This window comes from Glycine soja, chromosome 11 (assembly GCF_004193775.1).
Source record: "Glycine soja cultivar W05 chromosome 11, ASM419377v2, whole genome shotgun sequence".
Lineage (NCBI taxonomy): Eukaryota > Viridiplantae > Streptophyta > Magnoliopsida > Fabales > Fabaceae > Glycine > Glycine soja.
In genome coordinates, this window is record NC_041012.1 from 21278679 (window position 1) to 21300432 (window position 21754).

The 21754-nt window shown below is 34.4% G+C and overlaps 2 protein-coding genes and 1 pseudogene across 2 annotated transcripts; 1 reads left to right on the forward strand and 2 right to left on the reverse strand.

The window, feature by feature from the left end:
• Positions 1–370: 370 nt before the first annotated feature.
• Positions 371–20824, reverse strand: LOC114373056 (protein FAR1-RELATED SEQUENCE 6-like). The gene is made up of 5 exons (XM_028330603.1): positions 20724–20824; positions 15310–15319; positions 1830–2702; positions 606–1215; positions 371–384 (listed from the first exon to the last, which is right to left on the reverse strand). The coding sequence occupies exons 1-5, from the start codon at positions 20822–20824 to the stop codon at positions 371–373; spliced, it is 1608 nt and encodes a 535-aa protein (XP_028186404.1).
• Positions 5515–8739, reverse strand: LOC114374823 (glucan endo-1,3-beta-glucosidase 9-like). The gene is made up of 2 exons (XM_028332521.1): positions 8233–8739; positions 5515–6648 (listed from the first exon to the last, which is right to left on the reverse strand). Exons 1-2 carry the CDS (start codon positions 8586–8588, stop codon positions 5544–5546), a joined length of 1461 nt encoding a protein of 486 aa, XP_028188322.1. The 5' UTR covers positions 8589–8739; the 3' UTR covers positions 5515–5543.
• On the forward strand, positions 18600–20370 carry LOC114376323 (annotated as a pseudogene).
• Positions 20825–21754: the final 930 nt, after the last annotated feature.

Genomic DNA, 21754 nt, shown 5'->3' on the forward strand with positions numbered 1-21754 from the left:
GCATTCTGCTAATATATGGACTTGACCATGACTTCGCCTGCGGATGACAATTGCTAGACCATAACAATGATATAGGCGGTAAGGGACAACGTTCTTTTAAATAAACCTGTTGTGTATGCGAAAAAAATGTTAACTCAATCATACAAAAGTCATTGCATAATCATAAAAAAACACTTCATATCTACAATGTACCTCAACAAAATGATTGTCATACATATGACCGATACAAATTATACGATGCAATGAAGAATTTGTCAGCGGTTGACTTCTAAGGGGAAAGAATGTCATGTTTTGTTGTTTAGACAATGATACAACGATTACGTTATACCTTGATGCAATGACATGTCCCATGTCCGTTATATCCATCCACTTATCCGTTGTCACCTGAATAAAACAAATATACACGTCAAACTTAATTTCAAACTAAAGTCTTAAAAATCAAATTCATAAATTACATACCTTGGTTAACCCATCAACAAGTAGTGACATCCTTAATTCCTCAAATCTCTCCGTGCCACCAAAGAGCTTGACATAGTCTTCTGAGAAATTGGCAAGTTCTTTAAGCAGATGGTTGCGGACCACCGACCAAGAGTCTTGACCCATACCTAATAAATCGGCAACCGACCGATATCCACAGTTACCATCACCTTTGACATCAACAATCTTATCAATGAAGTCGTGCATAAATGGCTGAAACTGGTCCAACATGGGCATCATCGTTCTTCGAATCGGTTGCTCAGAGGATGATGCAGTACGTCTCACGGACGAATTGCTATTTTGTTTTGATTCAAAGGCATCTACATACTCCCAGTAAGATGGATCGCGCTTTGTTGACCTTGGGTTCCTACTCGTAGTTTTCTTCGGTGCCCACTTTGTGTTAACCTTTGCTGGAGGAGGACACATCGAATTCTGATCAGGGTATGCAATTTCCCAAAGTTTACTTCTTAAAGTAAACTTGCCACAAACATCAAGTTCTTCGAATTTTTGGTATATTGTTTTCATTACGTCCTTGATGCCCACCTCGGGCTCAGATAACCCTTGGTCTGAAAAACTGAGTCTCCTCCAGAACATATGAATTGAATCAAGTGGGATGCAACCACCAACATATTTGGATAGCTCACAAGCACAAGGAAGACCAAGCGTGGTTCTCACCACACAACCACAACTTGAGGGATTCTTGCCAGCATAGTGAACACGCTCAAATTCAGCAGCAATCTGATTTAAAGCATACCTTGAAACCATTCCAAACAGCCTCCTGTATAAGGTTTTTTGGAACACATGTCCAACGACATGTGTACTTGTTTCAAATGATGCTTTAATTTGTGTGTGCTGCAACGTAATCATGTTGTTCACGGCATCCCACACACTACATAAGTCTCCAATGTTATTTTGTAACAGTCTTTTTAAAGACGAGTGAACAGATTTAACTCTACATTTCAAATACACAAATAAAAATAAACATATACAATAATACAATTCCATAAATTTTTCAACGTTAATAGAAATAGTTGAACAGTTTCATACCTGTTTGTTGTTGTGTTTCCTAAGTGCATCACCTTATTAGTCCAGGCGGAAACAAATTTTTCCTTGTGTGGTATTATCCATGTTTCCTTGACATAGTCAACAAATATTGGCGAAGGTGCGCAAGCTACTTCGAACTTCTTCAGGTATTCATCAAACTGTTGTTCTGAAGGATAATCAGTCAGAGATCCCCAGCAATCCATGACATAATCCCAAGCATTTTTTTGCACAATTAGTGATTTACATTTAGCCTTCACATTCTTGTTTATGTGAAAGATGCACAACAAATTTGTGCATTTAGGGAATACATCTTTCACTGCATTCATCAATGCTTGGTCTCTGTTAGTGACAATAACTCCAGGGAGGGCATCACGCTTTAAAAAAAGGCCTCGAAAGCGTTGTAAAGCCCATACCAAATTATTAACGCGTTCACCCTTCACATATGCAAAACCGGCAGAGAATGTCATCCCAGTCGGTGTCATCCCAACAAAATCGAGCAATGAGAGTCTATACCGGTTTGTTTTGTAGGTGTTGTCTATCAAAAACACCAAATTGCATGCGTTGACTAACTTCACTGAATCAGGGTGACACCAAAAGATATCACGAACCACGTCTTCATCCTTTATTCTGTGCCAATAAATATATTGATCACGTTCAAGAAGCTTCATCAGATGTTGCATTTCAAGATCGCTTCCTCTTATGGAAGAACGAAATGCACTTCTTGCATTGTATATCTGTTTAATAGTCGTACAGCTATTGACATTGTGTTCCTTCAGAGTTAGCAGAATGTTTCTTGGCTTCACCATGGACTTCGTCATATCAGCAATAAGTGTCTTTTCAACTTTAGTCAATCGCCCTGCATATGGATGTCCAACTAATGACTTGGCCAATTCATGATTATGCACTCCACAAATCAACTTCACCATCCAGCCTTCTCCTCCAGCCACTGGCTTGCAACGAAGCTTGAAGGGGCACCCACATTTCCTAGTCTCAGTGTCTCTTCTGATAAATTCTTTTTTCGTACACTTATACTCGCCACTCATTTCACAACCAATTAACACAAACGTACTTCTTCCTCTACTACCTGTGTTTGTGTCCGACCTTAAAATCACCGCCACAAATCCGTTTTCATGAACCACGGATCGAGCCCACCGCAAAACATCCTCTCGGCACTCAAACACCTACAAAAACCACATAATTTAAGTTTTCTACCAATATTCATTTTATTAAATATGTGACAAGCATTAACATTATAACCTGAGAAGTCTTGAACGCTTCCGAACAATCAACATGTGGTTCATTCGCACCACATGATTCTGCATTTTCATAATCCATATCCGCTCGTTCAGACATTATTTCATACATCCACTCATCTTCATCCATCTAACCAAATCAAACAAAAAATGACCATACAAAAAAATTAGTAATTTAAAATAAAAAAGGAAAATTAATGGAAAAACAGATGCAAAAATGCAAAAACAGCAAATACAAAAAATAATACATATACGGATCAAGTTGATCCGGAACTTACGGATCAACTTGATCCAGAAGAAGTTCCCGGATCAACTTGATTCGGAAGCCTCTTACGGATCAACTTGATCCGGAAGAGTATTAACAAGCTTACGGATCAACTTGATCCGTAAAAAGCTTACGAATCAACTTGATCCGGAAGCCATCCGTACATCCACGACGCACAAACGCCATCTGCGTACCTTGTTTGCTGCCACCGACCACCGCAAAGTTTCACGCCGGAAACTTCACCTTCACCGCTGCACTCAATCTTGCTACCCCCACAAACCAAAGACAATGCCGCAGGAAAAAGTGGAAAACGAGAAGAAAGCTCTTTGAAAATGGAATAAGAAGTTGTTCCAGAAAAAAATTTGGCATTTTAAGGAAGAAAGCTGATAGGGGCAATTTTGGCATTTTATATTTTTGCTGGGTGCACCAGCAAAAATGCTGGGTGCACCTAGCAACACTCCAAATCAAATCAATTCAAATTAGTCAGAATTTTAGCTCAGTACGTCCCTTCACGAGTGAAGCTTCATGTAATTTCTATATTCTATCTTGTAAGTTGTAACAGGTTTTTTTTTTTCATTTCTAAGAATTAAAAACAAATATTAAGAATTTACAGTGATGCACTATCCTAATTAATCAACAGACTTCTTAGAATTCCTTGATATCTCGTAACATAGGGTGTTACATATCTCGAATAACTTTGCTTAATTCTATTTTTTATCCTTAAGTTTTTTTTATTGAATTTTATCCCAACAAATTAATTTAACATATTTTACTCTTAATTTTTAAGAAATTTATATATTTTATCTTCCGTTAATTTATTTTTAACATAATTATAGTTTTTGTCTCCAATTTTTTTATTTTTTGACAAATCTTATACCCATTTTATTATTTTAAGGCGAATTTTACTCTTAACTCTTTTTTTATACAAATTTTATCTCCAACTTATGAATTTATCAATGGATAAATAATAAGGGATAAAATTAGAAAGTTTTTTTAAAATTGGAGATAAAATCCGTCAAATTAATTTATTGAGATAAAATTCACTAAAAATGAAAAATTGAAGGTAAAAAGTACAATTAAACCAAGATTGTATACAATAAAAAATAATAAAAATAATTTTTTCAACCAATTAAAATTAAAATTTACTCTTATGTATAACTTTAAAAGTGATTATTATAAAAGTGTCAAATTTTAATTATATAATATTAATAATGCTAAATTAAATAACATTGTAAAAAAATACTAAAAACTTTCTTCATCTAACAAGTAGAAAAAAATAATATGATTCAATAAGAAAATTTAAAATTGTACAAAAAATGAAAGCTTTTATTGTGATATTTAATGTTATCAATACATCATTGTGGCAATCTTTAATAACTTTATTTTATTTAGTGATTTCTTAATTGTCCTTGGAATAAAACATAATAAAACCTTAAATGTAAACAAATTATAAAATTAAAATGTTGACATCAACCTTCAAAACGGATTAAAACTAGCAAGTTTTTATTAGAATCATCAAATGTTTTGATAATGTAAATAAATACTAAATTTCAAAGATTATCTTATAGCGAATAGGATTAGATGAAACTTGTATTGTGTTTGCTTTTGTTTTTACAGAAAATAGTCAATGAACATTTAGAACACTTCAGGAAAAAAAAACATTTAGAACACTTTATTAAATATTAAATGTTCTTTTTATATTTTATATAGAGTAAATACGGACACTTGTTTTAATCATTTTTATCCATTATTATCCTAAACACACTGGTTAACTTAATCTTTCATTATTAAAGCTAGAACACTTTGTTCCTAGTTTTCTTCTAATGATTTCTTAACATAGTGTAGTAAAAATAGAACAAACAATTCCTTCATGTCAGGATTCCTCCATATCAAGAGCATCAACAATAAAGATAATTATAGTCTTCCGAAACATCAATAATAGTTTCCACAAGTAATAAGGGTTTGTATCTTTTAGTCAAGTGGTCTAGAATTCAAATCTTAATTAATCCTTGGATATGAAATAAATCGTATTAGAAAGAGAATATAACTCTTATGTGCACTTAAGGTAACCAAAAGAAAATAAAGCATTCTTTTGTATCAACTTTTGTCAATAAAAAAGCATATGCTGTTATGGCATATACCCTTGCCTCTATATTGTGTGCATTCACTGCAAATGGTATCTCTTCATGCATATTCCAGTCATCATGGACACCCCAGTACCTTATTGCATAAATCATGAATATTTATGATGATACTTTCACTCAATTTCCGTAAATAGTAATCTCACATCAACCACATGCAATTGATTAATCAGAAATTTATGCGATGAGTAAAAATGAGAAGTGACATCCTTCATATCTAACCTGCATGAGTAAATTAAAAAAGAAAAAAAAAAGTGCTAACCATTTCAATTCATCAATATACATCTACAAAAAAATTGCAGCAGGCAAAAATATGATCCCCCCCCCCCCCCCCCCTCATTGTTACCTATGTCAAACTCAAACTCAAACCGTCAAAGATGCCAAGAGGGTTGTTACAAGTAAAATCACCCGCAGGAAATTACACATCCTGTGAAATTCTGCGTGAGAGACGCGAATCTCAATAGGAAACCTGCAACGATCCATGGATGGATCAACAGTAGTGATCAAACCTAGACCTCCAAAGTCACAGCTTTCCGCTCTCTGGTCATGCTGCTGATAGTAACTATTAAAAGCATATGATATGTTACTAGGCCAGCTGATGTTAAAGCAAGATCCACCAGGAGACAATGCAGTACAATCAGCATTTGCACAAGCCTCTAAAGCACTGGCAGTTGCATTTGACAAGTCCTTATTGTTGTTCACAACACACCACTTAGAAGACAGATACTCCACATTTTGAGCATTCACGAGGCTCTTTGAACCTTGGCCAAGATCCACATGGTACTTTGCTTGGCCGTCGAAAGTGAACAAACCCCAATGCCTTTCAAAGTTTCCAGAAGTAATACTCCTTTGGTCCTCATCAAGAAGGCTCAAAATGTATGTTTCAAGTGGTGGCTTGTGTGGCTTAAGTGGTGTCCCCAAGTTACTATGAAGGTGGTTTATAAGGCCTTTAATGAAGGTTTCTGCAAGGTATGAGCTTGCATTGGCAGCTCCATCTGTTGGCCAACCAATCTTCGCCACGACAATGTCCATATTAGGATATCCCGCTGTTGATAATACAGTAGCCACTGTATCATAGCTCAAGTCAAAGCTGTTTTTGTATGTTTTATGGCTAAGATTATGAGGGCGTGCAGTTTCTTTGAAGAGGGAGAAGTCCAGCGAAATGTTTTTGGTTTGAAGGTGGGTTATGAACGGAGAAATGGTCACAAAGAAAGGTGATCCATGCTTATCAAGAAATGCAAGGAGCTCAATCATGGTTTTGTTGAGGTCAGGCCTGAAATTTACTCCCGAGGACAGGTTAAATCCTGACTCAAAACTGTCAAAGCTGCATGGAACTACAACTTTCACTTTGCTGTCCAATTTTGCTTTTTTTAGAGCTGCTTGAATGTTCATAGCAGCTCCAATTAGGAAGGGATGAAATTGTTCACCATAGCTTTTAAGAAATGGCTCATCACCAACAGCAACATATCTGCAAGAGTTATATTTAGAACCATATGTAGAAGGAACCATACTAAACAGATAAATAATTCATTTTATATCAACTTGGAGTTCAATTAAAAACAGAGAGAGAGAGATTCAACAGTGCAGTTCTATGATTCTAGCCATACTGCCAGAGCATACCTCCTAGATGAATTTCTTTAGTAGCTTGTCAAATTCTGTTTGCTGATTAAGTCCTAAGCAAGATAAGAGACAAGATTGTCATTCCAAACATGAATTTCCTAATATACATTGTTCCCTAGAACAAGAATGGGGCTTGCTTTTGAACCATTGCAGTGGTTCGGTTATCAAGTAGGGAGCATTCTATTACGTGATTCTATTCTACATTCTTAAATATTCCCCTGATATTATTGTGACAAAAGGAAGGGAAGATATGCTTGTTCTACAACTACAGGCAAAGAACATAGATAATCGAATATGATCATGAATTGCGTTTTTGGTAACAAAGCACAGCCCTTAAAATTGTTTCACGAAATCTTGAAGGACAATTGGAAAGCACAACCCTTAGAAATGTTTAACAAAAGCTTGGAGGACAATGAGTCTTAAGTCAACTTCTGTGGGGGAACTTACAAAATAGTTGAGGTGCATAAATAAGTTTAACTTATGTGAGAACTTTTCATATTATTTTATTGTCTTACAAGTACTTGTTGAGGAGTTTATTAAAACTCACTCATATTATTAAGGCATAAATGGAACTAGATATCTACAGCATCAGCATTCTCAGGGTACAGAACCAACATTTAGACAAGTTTGCAGACTAGCTTTTCATTCTCCTAGCAAGGAATACTGAGAAAATAGTGTTTTACAAAAACTAACTCTTAAAGTTAAAAGAGCAAACTTAAAGAGGGCCCATCCGAGATCAAACAAGAAGCATTTTATGTATGTCACATTGTCACTAACTGCTGAACTGACTTCTGCAAACTTACAAAGCCGTAGCTTGCAACATATCATAAGTTCTTCACCTGTTATTATTTCCTTATATGGAGTAGCAAGACAGTTCTACTAGAAGTGGCAATATATCTGGAAGTGAAGGGCAAATGTGCAGTGAACCAAGGAAGCTGATTAATAAAGAAAAGAAACACAGACTTACACTTAACAAAAAGAATCAAGTTCAACAAATTTTACATCATCCTTATTTCTTCTTGATATATAGTCTCAATGGTCCAAGTACAGATTCTATCATTCTATAGTTATTTATTTTCATCCCCTTATGGTTATATCATTATATGAAAACCGTGCAGCTTGATACCAATGAGATTGTTCTATAATATAAAAACCAATCTCATGCAGACACTAATGCTTGTTTCACTCTTCAAGATGTTTAATCAAAGAGCAGAATAACAAACAAATAATTGGAAAAAAAAACCTTTTACAATGTCCATGATCATCAGTAAATTACAAAAATAAAAAAAAAATTCAAAGCAAAACAACCATGTATTGAGAATTAAATTACTAATAAAAAAATCGAAAAAATAAAACATTAATACGAATAGTGAAACTCGATTATAAAGAAAAAGGGGCAAAAAAAGAGCCAAGAAATTATAATCTGACTCACTCGATTCGAGTAACAGTGCCCCCATTAGGCATGTAGCGGGTAACATTATCATGGACCCAGCTATCAGCACCCTTCTTAGAAGAGTTCAAGCTTCTGAGCAAAGTGTTGGGAACACCCACAGTAACAGCAATGTTGGAGCCAGAAAGGGCCTGAAGAACATCAGAGTTGGCATCAAAGAGCTTGACTTTGTTGATGCTGTTGGACTTCAAGAGCTTCACCACCTTGTGGGGTGGAAGTGGGTGAGAAGCCATGGTGCCCCAGTTCACCCCCACAGCTCCAACCATAGAAGCCATGGTGGAAGTGGTGATGAGGAAGGTGAAGAGGAAGCAAGAAAAAGTGGTGGTGGTAGTAGGCATTTGAGGTTTGTGTTGTGATGTTTGATGATGCTGGAGAAGGAAGAAGGGGGTAAAAAAATGCAATCTTGGTTACTGTGTCAGTTGCAACTTTGGTTGGGACTTGAGGGTTTCAAGTTTTCAACTTTCAAGTTTCAAGCTTTGATTTTTAGGATGTGTATTTTTTTTAGTCCCAATTTTTGGACACTCCAAAGTTTTATCACCCTGTCAATATTTTTAATTTTTTATTTCTTTTTTCTATCATATTATTTATTATATTTATATGTTTCTATTTTTGTTTACTTTCTAGGTGTAAACTATCATTTGGGGTCTCAACAAATATTTTTTTCCATTTTTTTGTATAGTTTAAAATATTTTTGGAGGCTTGTAACTTGTAAGTAGGTGTCAATGGTGATTGGTGAGAGTAGGTGCTGGGTGAAAGTGGCGAAGGGTGCATTTAATGTGTGGTCTCAGTGAGGCCCATGGCTATTGAAGTACAGGACAGTGGAACATATATGCTGCTCATGATTTTGTTGTTGTTTTTATTAGTTTACTACTATGTTCTCTGGCTTTGTGTCTTTAACCCTTTTGTGTGGGGGCAAATTGCATGCTGATGCGCAACACTGATTCAGGCCCAATATAAATGACTTTAGGATTTTAGCTTTTTAATTTGTAAACTATTGACCAAAATAAATAATAAATAAATAAACTTTATGCCCTCTCATATTACTTATTTTTTGCCTTTTGTGGTCTAACTTTTGGTTGACCAATGAATGGCCAAAAAGGAAAGGAAAAAAACAAATGTTAAGTTAATTTTTTTTCCTTTGGTTTAGTTTGATCTTCTAATTATTATAAAAAAAAATTAGTCTCCTAATTTTTAAAAAAGATTCAATTTGACCCTATCGTCTAAATTAAATTACCAGTGTTAAGAAATATTTTGTAACGATTTAAAATCATCATTAAGTTATTTTAATCGGTCATAAAGCACACATTTTCTAACACCATCAGCTTAATTTAATTGAAATGATCAAATAAAATCAATTTTAAAAATTAAAAGACTAAATTAAACCTGAAAATAATTAGAAATCAAACATAAATAATAAATTAAACGAAAAAAAAGTAATTTAATCAAAAACAAATTGAATATCCAATAGTCAAATGTTGAACTTGATTTTTCTATAAAGAACTGGTAAATAGACATCATCTTTTAATTAATATGTAAAATTAAAGAGTTATGAGCTTCTAGTTCAATTATCTTGGGGCTTAATGTTATGATTGAACTATATGACAATTCGACAATGGTTGTATGTTTATGTTAACTTTCACCTTTGTGGCACATGACATGAGTTTGCGTAGTAGATAGATGATCATGTAGGTAAATAAAATTTTGTTTTTAAATTCAAATTTTAGATATAAGAATTAATTTTTGATAAAAATTAAATTTCTAAAAAAAACTTAATAAATAAAATTAATTCTAGATGCAAAACTCATAATTTTGTTGCAGCATATTATATGTATATTTCAAAAAAAAAATTATTCTATTGTTTAAATAATTAAATTATTCAAAACTCACTACCAAAAATAAACACATATTTGAGGAGGGAACTTATATCAATCACTGATAATTATATAATTATGTTAGTCGTTAACTATTTGCAATTGTAATTTTATATTTGCTTTAGCTAAAGTATACACTACTATAAAATATAGATTTAATATCGCACGATTAACATCGATTTTTTTAAAAAATCGATGTTAAAAAAAGCACAGTGAAATTTTTGTAAATAAGTCGAGTTAATTAACATCGATTTTGACAAAATCGATGTTAACATAATATAGTTAACACCGATTTTTTAAAAACCCATGTTAACATCAACTGGTTAACAGCGGTTTTCTTTATAAAACTGATGTTGTATTATAGATAAATTAAAACCCAATAGGTTCTTTCCCCCACGCGCTCAGTCTCAGAAACAAAAACATTTTTCTCCCTCACCGCGAAGACCTGTCACTGTCGTCTCCTCCTCACCATCATCGTCGCTAGGGTTCGTGACTGCCGTCGGGGTTCGTGACCGTCGTCGGGGTTCGTGATCGTTGGGGTCCGTTGGAGTTCGACTTCAACATTCAACACCAACACCAACACTGCACTTTCAGCATTTTAGGAACAGGAACCCCCCCATAATCCATAGTTTCTCAGTCAGGTAATTCCTTCTCTGCAATTTCTTGAAATGAGCTTTGTTAAGTTAAACCCTATATGGCTGTTTTTCACCACCCCCATACTCCATAGTTAACCCCCATGTTTCAGACTACCTTACTTTAGTTAGGGTTTGTGGTAAGTAAACTTCAAACGGCTGTAACTTTTGATAGGAATGTCCGTTTGAGGCTCATAATATGTGAAAACGCTCGAAATTGAAGGAGGAATCCCTAGGCAAATTCTCAAAGGGGACTTGGTTAATTGATTTTTCCATAAAACACCTCTAACTAGGTGAAAAATAGGATTTAAGATTCAACCACCGATTTTTCCAAAAGTTTCAAGTTTTGTTATTCTATAAATAACCCAGTTTGGTCAATTTGCTCTGTATATCTCCTTAGGTATGTTGATGGCATTATAATTACTGGCAGTACTATTCATTTAATTCAACAAATTACCTCTCAAGCAAGTATATCTCTATGTTGATGCCAAGTTTTAATATTTATTTTCTCTTCTTTGGCTTTTGGTTGCTTTTCTACGGAAAATTTAGTTGCAAGGTGTAGGGAGTACCTCTACCTCTACCTTGGTGGTTTGCTTTCTTCTGGGTTGTTCATTCATCAATTGCACTCTTCAAGTTTGAGGTAACTAGCAATGTTGTTCTATTCTTTTAGTGTGACTGATAAGCTATATTATTAATAGAAACATCATGTATTAGATATATTCTATTCTGGATAATAAGCAAGTAAACCCTAATGTTGAATGATCCCTTGGTCCAAATGACTACATAAATCAATATGAATTAGAGCAATATACTACTGACATAGTACATAAACAAGTCATATCCGCATTAGGCATAATTTATGCACTGCCCCTTTGTTTATGTACTACCAACACAGTATTATCTAAAATTTAGAAATCAAACATAGGATGTTAAGGAACTATGTAACTTTATGTTACTTAATTAGTTTATCGTACTTTGCATTACATTTTTTATAATTGATGTTTCATTTTAACATTGAATAACCTTTGTTGATAGTTATCCATAGTTATTAATTGATTTTTTACAATTAATTGTTTACTAGCTAATTTTCTACTAAAACCTATTTGAAAGCAGAATGCAAATCATATATGTTGTGTGGCCTGATTTTAAATTTACAGGTTAAATTTTGATTTTTTTTTGTAAAAACAGAGAGAGTATTTAAAAAAAAATCCTGAAAACAACATCGATTATTTGTACGATTTTCTACAAATAATCGATGTTAACGTTTTGGGTATTAACATCAATTTTCTGTAAAAAAAAAACCAATGTTAATGTACGTTAACATCAGTTTTTCCAAAAAACCGATGTTAACTGTCAACATTAACACATACGTTAACATCGGTTTTATGTAAAAAAACTAATGTTAAGTTACGTTAACATCGGTTTTTCCCAAAAAAATTGATGTTAACTGTCAACATTAACACATACATTAACATCGGTTTTATGTAAAAAATCGATGTTAAGTTACGTTAACATCGGTTTTTCCAAAAAACCAATGTTAACTATCAACATTAACACATACGTTAACATCGGTTTTCTGTAAAAAAAACCGATGTTAAGTTACATTAACATCGATTTTTCCAAAAAACCAATGTTAACTGTCCACATTAATACATTGTTTTGGGTGTAATTCTTATTATCAACATCAATTATTTAGATAACCGATGTAAAAAACATATTTTCTAATAGTGATAGTTATAATTTTCTATATTTAAAACTTGAAATTGTATATAAAAATCTAATTAGAAGTGGTTTTATGAAGAATTAATCAAATAATTAGTAGAAAATATAAATGCATAACCATTAAATTAAGTCTACTATCATATTATAAATAGTTGGTTTCTTTAAGCGTGTCAAGGAGGATTTACTGGTTAGTAGAAAAAATTCTTAATGTTATAAATATATAATTGAGATTACTAATAACTTTTTTTTTAAGAAAGATTACTAATAACTAATAAGTAATAAAAAAAACACTTAAATCTAGATCCTAAGATGCAATTCTTCCTCAAATCATTCATCAAACTCTGATATGTATCTGAAGTTTCTCTCATAGCTTTTAGGTTGGGCATTGGGCGTGCAATTTGAAGAAAGCACGTCCCTGCCTTTCTGTATCACTTTCTCCAAACATTTGTGTTTAAAGCTAAAGGTTCATATATTTCCCTATTTCAAATTAGATTCCTTTAATTTTTTCTCTCCAGGGTCTGTCTCAGTTTTTTTATATCTATGTAACGATTTCTAGGTTCCAGTTTCAATGTTGTCATTGTCTTCTTTGATCATATATGTGTGGCATACATTTTGTGAACAATATACCATACATAATATTTACTTGATTTTGCCAAAGGAGGAATGGATATCCTTGTTATGCCCCTTAATGAATTTTAATTCTTTACATTTATTAACTTTAGAACATTAAAGTCTCAACCAATTCTTTATATGTCTAATTGTGTCTATTTATGTTCTTTAGGCATTTTATGGAGTTGATATCTGTTTTCCTAGTTGTTTATGTGAAACAAGTTTAAATCAACTAGACTTCTAAAAAAAATTATTATTCCTTTTTTGCTTATTTTCTTCATCATATAGATGATTACATTTTAAAAGTATATTGTACAAATTATGTTTAACAAGTTTCTTCTTTGCTATCCTCTTATTTTAATTAGTCATGTGTTACTCTCCATTTAACTTTGAGCAAAATGCAACATGCTTGTATATACTGCATTTATACAATAGACTAACAGTTGGATTCTTAAAATTGTAATTAGATAAAGAGAAAAGAAGAAAAATATTTTTCTTACCAATGAACAGGAAAAATATGTTTCGTGATGCAATGCTATTCGCACACTGCTTTCGTAGGAATATTATTCAAGTGTAGTAGGCATGAACTTAGCACACAATGATCAAATTAAAATTTGATAAAATATTTTGCATAATTATAAAATAAAGGTTGCCAATGATGGTAATGATCTTCATGAATAAGTTTTAGAGAACCCTTACTCAACAAGAGTTCAAGATCCTGTGCGAACATATCAACTTAGGTGCAGTTCCATTAATTAGTTTTTTTAGTATAGTTCTTGTTAGTCGGTGAAAACGACTAACTTTTGTGTATAAAACTTGTATAAATTGTATCAAACTCTCCCAATTTATGGTTATTTTGTAATGTTATAAGTATTTTCTGTTAAGTATAGGTAATAAATACTTAGTATTTTCATTTTGTGTGTTTAATAATCATTTTCTCTCAATTTTAGGTTAATTAGGCAAGCTTTGGAAAATGTTGTTTTCACCTTCTCGCTAAGCCAATCTGCTGGCCTAGCAAGCGTTCACTAAGCGCAACACTCTTGGGCTAAGCACGAGGAAGAATCCAGAAGAAGATGAGTTGTACAGGTTCGCTAAGCGCACCGCTTCAGTTCATAAGCGCCTCACCAATTTAGCTGACAACAACATCAACTTAGCCTTGGTGAAGGAGTTCTATGCCAATCTCTACAGTCCCGAGGGGCCTTCACCAAAACAAGTTAGAATATGAGGCCACTTGATAAAAATTGATGCAGACAGCCTCAACACCTTCCTGGAGACACCTGTGGTACTGGTCGAGGGAGAATCCTTACCCGCTTACTCCAGATATTGCAGGATGCTCACTGATATCAGAGAGATTGAGGTTGCTTTGTGTATACCCGGCCGAGGGTTTGTTCTAAATGCTAAAGGCCATCCTAGGAAGATCCTTAGGAAAGATCTGACAACTCTTACTCAGGTTTGGAGTGTTCTCTCATACTCCAACCTGGCTCTAACTTCCCACACCTTGGATTTGACTTTAGATAGAGCTAGGTTAATCTTTGGCCTAGTCTCTTAGCTGGACATGAATGTAGGAGCTCTCATCTCTGGCCAAATCACATTTATGGCCCAGTCTAACTCCTCTAGACTTGGGTTCCTTGCTCTTATAACAGCTCTATGTAGGTCCAGAGGGGTTGCTTCTGATAGCCTAGTCTTCAAACACTTGAGCCCGGTCATTGGCCTATATCAGGAAGAACTGTTGGAACCCTGCTGATCTGACAGTTACTATTAGAGGGGCTAGGAGGGCGAGGGCAAGGCCAGCTGAGGCTCCTTCCACATCTGCAACTCCTCCTCCAGCACGTACCTCAGCAACTCCTTCTACCCCATCTTCTACAGAGTTTTAATGTCTTGAAGCCATGCTTCGAAGCATACATCAGGGGCAGGTTGTTTTATTACAAAGTTTACAGTTGGTAGCACCTCCAGACTCTATCCCTTCTGTTGAACAGTTTAATGAATGGGTAGCCTGGCCCGGGACTCAGCCTACCCTTCATAGGGAAGACGAAGGTCTCACCGCTCAGGTACCACAGTAGAGGGAGGATGAGTCATCCGAGACTTCCACTCCAGAGCCCTTGATCAGAAGGAAGAGGGTAGTTGAAACATAAGAAGCTACAGCCACTTCTGAGAAATCTCTTGAGGCCACTTCTGAGCCTTCAAAACCAGTGGCAGATACAACTTCAATTTAGCAGGCAGCAAACCCCTCCACTCCTGAGGATCATACCACACCAGTCCTATCTCCGAACACCTCTCCTCCAGCTACTACTCCTGTGCTTCGCTTAATAGATGAGAAGGATGTTCAGACACCAGATACTCAAGATAGATCATAGGATTTTTAAATTCCTAATGATATTTTTGTGCCATTTAGTTTATTATTATTTTAATTATAGTCTTATTACAGTAATTCCTTTTTGTTAGTTTTATTTATGAATAGTTAGTATGCTTATTCTGAAGCATTTTGAATAGTTCAACTTGGTTTTTAATGATATAGCAGTGAAGCACTTTTATTGACTTATGAAAATGGTTGTATGCTTTTATTTTAAATTGAGTGCATGATTATGATGGAGTTTGTGTTTCTTATCATGAGTTTGAGCAAGTGTGTATGTTAGACAAAGAAAGAACAAGAATGTGAACTTGCAATTAGAATTTTTAGTCAGTAGACAGATTGATTATGAAAGAAAAGCTTGAACCAAAACCGACGAGAGTGTGACCTTAAACTGTGAGTGAACAACTAGCTGTGAGTGATAATCTTTGCATGAATCTCTGAATTTTAGAATGAAATGTATAAATAAGGACATGATGAAGGCCATGATTGTACATACACAAGCTCTTTTGACCAAACAACTTACCTTGAATGATAACTGCATCCTTTGCTCCCTTTTTGAGCTAAATGATATTGTCAAAAATTTGAACCTTGAACTTAAATAATTATCTCCTGATACCTTGTTTAGATTTTAAGAAAGCATATGGTTCAAGACAAATTTACTCTAAATTTGGGGGAGGGAAGTCAATTAGAATGAAAAGAAAAAGGTTAAGCATCAGCACACACAACAAATAAGTTGTATGTTAAAAAAAAAAAAAGAATAAATTGTGCTGTTACAATAAGGTCAAAAGCAACTTGAGAGGAAAAGATAGTGAGAAAGCTACTTGTATGATGCAAGACCATTGGGATAAGTCAAGGATCTATGCTCTCTTAGAATCTAAGCCTTTGAATCCTAGAAAAACCAATGAATTTTTGTAGCCAAGCCTCACTACAAACCTGAGAAAGTCCTTATGATTCTGTTTATACATTTCTGACTTTATGGCAAGAGACAAAATTCAAAGATTGGACCTTTTGCTAGTTGTTATAAATGAGTAGCTTAAACACTTGTGCTTGAGTGAAACAGTAGCCGTGAGACTGTGGTTTAAGCTACTTTCCTTGATATCTGTCTTATGCCTAACTTCATCTATCTGTTCAGGTTACATTTTATTCTTCTCTTTGGATAACTGCATACCTTGTGAAAGACAAGTGATGAGGGCATTTTACTCCATTCTCTTATCATGCAATCAGTCACTTTGTAGCATACACCTTTGTACTTAGTCACTGCATGTCATTGTCACTTAAGGACAAGTGAGTTCTCTTTTTGCTTGAGGACAAACAAAACTGTAAATTTGGGGGAGTTGTTAGTCGGTGAAAATGACAAACTTTTGTATATAAAACTTGTATAAATTGTATCAAACTCTCCCAATTTATGGTTATTTTGTAATGTTATAAGTATTTTCTGTTAAGTATAGGTAATAAATACTTAGTATTTTCATTTTGTGTGTTTAATAATCATTTTCTCTCAATTTCAGGTTAATTAGACAAGCTTTGGAAAAGGTTGTTTTCACCTTCTCGCTAAGCCAATTTGCTGGCTTAGCAAGCGTCCGCTAAGCACAACACTCTTAGGCTAAGCACGAGGAAGAATCCAGAAGAAGATGAGCTGTACAGGTTCGCTAAGCGCACCGCTTCATCTCTCTAAGCGCACCACTTCAGTTCATCTGCTAAGTGAGAAAGGCACGCTTAGCCAAAAATCACTAACGTGTGCTAACCGGCCCATGCGTGCGCTAAGCGCATGAGCATGAACAAGGCCACCTATTTAAGCCTAAAATCAAATTTTGTGAAGGGAGTTTGAACTAGGATTCATAGCTTTGCATGTCCAGGGTTTCTAGAGAGAGAAAGGTCCAAGTTCCAGAGAGTTTTGAGAGATTTTGCTGTGTGAAGATCTGCAAAGACCAGAGCTTGAAGCAGGAGCCGGTTTGAGAGCTTGAGATGAGTTTGTGAGTGATTGTGATATCCTAGAGGTGAAGGAGACATCCTCACCACTTGTATTTTTGCAATATTTCATCTTGTTCTTCTCTTTGTTCTTAAGAAGGCTTCCTGGTATGGAAAGCTAAATCTCTGTTGGATCTTCCCTGTAGGTACCTGATGTAAATATATTTCTATCTATTTAATAATGTTTTGTGTGTTCTCTGTGCTATTTGTTTTTCATTCCAGTATGCCTTTACCTTGATCAAGTAGATGCATGCTTTGTTAGGGTCATTCAACAGTAGAAACTGGTCTAACTCTAAGGTCCTTGATAGTGCAGGGTTGAGTTGTCATGCTTTCACGAGGAATCGGGGTGTGATAAGTTAGTTGAGTATGTGTGTCTTAATGCGGTCCTAGTTGAGTTTAGTCTTACAAGAGGAATCTGCGGACGATGCTTGATCAGGATTAGGCTAAACTATCTTTTCAGCATCAGGCACCTATTAGGAAGACCAACGTGTTCTCTACTTGTTTTTACACATCATTTCTCTCGCGTGATTTTCTTTCTTTTTGCACAGATAGTTTATACACTTGTTCATATTCACACTTACTTTTGCACACTAGACGCCTATTTGCTAAAATAGCCTACCAAATAACACAAGTTCCCCGAGTGTTCGATACTCAGTTCTTACCGTTTTATACTACTTGTGCAATCTGGTGCACTTGCCAGAAGCCGAACAGTTCTCTAGTTATAATTTGAGTTTTATCTCAGTAGCATATGCTAACCTTAATACAAAATTGTATTACACATATTACTAAAGTTAAAATCCATTTGTAAATGGAGAACAAAACTAAAATTACTCAGTGTTTGTTTAGTAGAGTGGAAAGAAAATAAATGAAAGTTGTGAATTAAAGTAGAGAATAAAAGTGTCAGTGTCATGGAATATTTTACTATTCATTTTACTCATTTTTTACCCTCTTTCACTTCTACCAAGTGGAGCATTAAGGAATTATATTTAAGTTTTGTCCTATTTTATATTCCTACAAAGCCTTCAATTTCCAGTTTATTGCCCTACAATGTGTCAAGCCATTCATTACATTGGCATGGTCATTTTGATTTTTGAACATATTAAACATTACAAATAAACCACGAGTGCTATTAAGCCAAAATAAATGACTATAAAGGTGATTGAGCCTTTTTTCTTTTGTAGCCATACTTGGAAAAAAATGGATTTTCAATTTCCAGGAAGCAAGTTGGCACTAAGTCATATGTATGATTGGTTGATTCTTCTACTTCTTGCTGCTATAGACGAAGCCTTGAATATGATAGAACCATTCCATTGCTACGTTGGAAAAGGCATGATGAAAGATCTTATGTTTCCATTCAAAGAAGATACCATACCCATGTGGGTTGTCCCTGTAGGTACCTGCTTCCATCATGCCAATAATCCATGGAGATATACCTCATAATTGCACCTTATAGCATTAAGAATGAAGAACTTAACTTCTTGATCATTCTTGTAACAGATCATCTCTGTTTTCATCCCCATGTTTATCTTTGTTGCATTTTACCTTGCCAAAAGGGATGTCTATGATTTACACCATGCAACATTGGGTATTATATATTCTCTTATGCTCTCTCAGTATGTTATGTTACTATTTTTATGACTATGACTTTTATGCTTTTGGATCATCTCATTGGAATGGATTCTTTAATTTGGAACTTAGGTCTCATGTTTTCAAGTTTAATCATTGGAGTCATAACAGATTCCATTAAAGATGTTGTCGGTAGACCGCGACCAAACTTCTTCCAACGGTGTTTCCTTGACAATATACCTATGTGTTTTCCTTCTTATTCTTAGTATTTTGTAACCTTTAAGGCCTTTTAGACATAACATTATTTGCTTTCATTTCATATTTTATGAATAGTTATAAAGTAATGTCACATTCTTTTGACTTTAAAAAGATTTATTATAATTTAATAGTGACAATAAGATTTTTTTTTGCTTTCAACATATCCTAAACATTGTTCATTTTGTAATTATTTGTGAAATCAAGAAATAAAAGCCAAGAGATGTTCTCTCAAACCAAATTGACCCTTTAGCTCCTCATTCAATCCTTCTTACTTTCTTGTCTCTGGCCTTTTCTATCTAATACTAATTGCTTAGATATGTTATGTGAATTGGTTCATGCAGGTGTTTCATAAAGGCAATGGTGATGTTGTTTGTACCGGGATTAAAGCAGTTATAAAGGAAGGATACAAAAGCTTTCCAAGTGAGCACACTTCATGTAAGTTGTAGAATTAGGTGTTAATGACATGATTGAGTCAATCAGTTCGACTTAAGGATAAAATAACTAAAGTGTACGTTTTAGATCTATTAGCAAAAAACTAAAATTGTTATTATTATTTATAAAGTAAAAAGAGCATCATATGTTGACAAAAAGCCCAGATATATAAATATCCAACAATATTTAAAGTAAAATATATCTTTTAAAATTTGTTTTAAGTCTCTTTATTGTTAGGACGGTCCTAATCCCAGTCTAAAAGGTTGTCTAACCATTGAATATGAAAATTATCAATTGTGGTATGTGTTTTTTTTAATTTGGTAATTAATAAATGCATGGTCCTTTGCTGGCCTTGGTTTCCTTTCATGGTACTTATCAGGGAAAGTTAGAGTGTTTGATCGTAGGGGCAATATTGGGAAACTATGCCTAGTCTTGCTTCCTTTACTTATTGCTGCTCTTGTGGGAATTACTCGAGTTGATGATTACTGGCGTCATTGGACTGATGTGTTTGTTGGAGGCCTTATATGTTTCTTGCTAGTTAATTACAATTGTTATCATAATGCAATACATTATTGGTTTAATTTGAATATTATTTTTGCAAATAATGTCTGATAACTACCTTTGATTTGTTGGTTCAGGACTTACCGTGTCCTCAATCTGCTATTTGCTACTCTTTTCCTTGCCTACCCTTCCACATGGTACAAATTCTTGATTATTTCATCTTAGGAATTTCTATTTAGGCCACTTGCATTGCTTAAGTGTTTTCCTAGAAAATTATGATAGTGTTTATTTCACGGATTAAAAGTGTTTTTCTTTTGAGACCTTACATCACTGTGGTTCCTAGGATGTTGTTTATTCCTGAAATGGAAGTCATTTATTAAACCCCTGAATGTTAATGTTTGGACTTCGTCATTCCAATGAAGAATGATAGGAATTAAGAACAATGAAGAAATTGGTTGGACAAAAGTTGTTTAGAGTATTAGATACCTAAGTAGTGTCATTTAGATCTTTAACCTTCATTGTAGTGTTGCATATTATCTTTCCATTGTAATGATACAATCCTACCTTCTAAGGGCATTGGATAGAAGACTCCAAGAAGATTGGGCCAGAGATGCAAGAGAAGACCCTAGGATTCTCATAAGCCTTATGGTAGATTTTGGGCTCATGGGCTAAGTATGAGCTCACTTATCTTTGTACATATTAGATTAAGGTTTAATTATTTTTGGGTCTTGTATTTAGGGCTCCATAATGTAGGTAGGATACCCTAGAAATGTAGGATTTTCCAGCCCTTGTATTTTAGGGCACCTACACTTGTTTTTGTATTAGGGGTAGTTTTGTAATTTCAAATGAATTAAGTGAATATTTAATGTGTGTGTTGAGAAATAAATTTAATTGAATTGGGAGAAGTCCAATCCAATTAAATTTTAGAGGGGGAGGTGAGCATTTACTTGCTACACCCCATTACCATATCATATAGTCACACTTTGTGCATGTCTTTCATGCTTTACATGCCTCATGACTCCTAAGCACACTTAGTGGAGAATCTTGGACTTGATCTTGGATTAGTGGGCTGAACCATAGCTAAAATTTACTAATCATAATTAGTGAAATTTTGGCTCCACAAATTCAAGTGAAATTCAAATTTCCTTCTAATTTTATGTGACACTTAGGCTATAAATAGAGGTTATGTGTGTGCATTTTTTTGAACTTTGATCATTTGAAAATTACATTTCAAAGTTTAGACCTCATTTGAGGCACAAAATTTCGTGCTCCTTCTCTCCTTCTCCCTCTACTCATCTTCTCCTACCTTCAAGCTCTTATTCATGGCTTCCTATGGTGGTGAGCTTATGCTTGACTCATCTTCTCCTTAAAGTGACGTCTCCAATCATCTTTATTCCTTTTCCATTTCGCTGCCATTGAACTTCAAGAAGCAAAGGACTCCATTGATGAAGAAGATCCAAGGCTTACAAGCTCCACATGGAGCTACATCAGGAGAAACTAGAAAGTGGGCACTGATAAATGAGTAATCTGCTAGTTCAACCAAAGCAATATGAACACATTTATACTTACAGTAGTGTTATTACCTTAATGCTCAT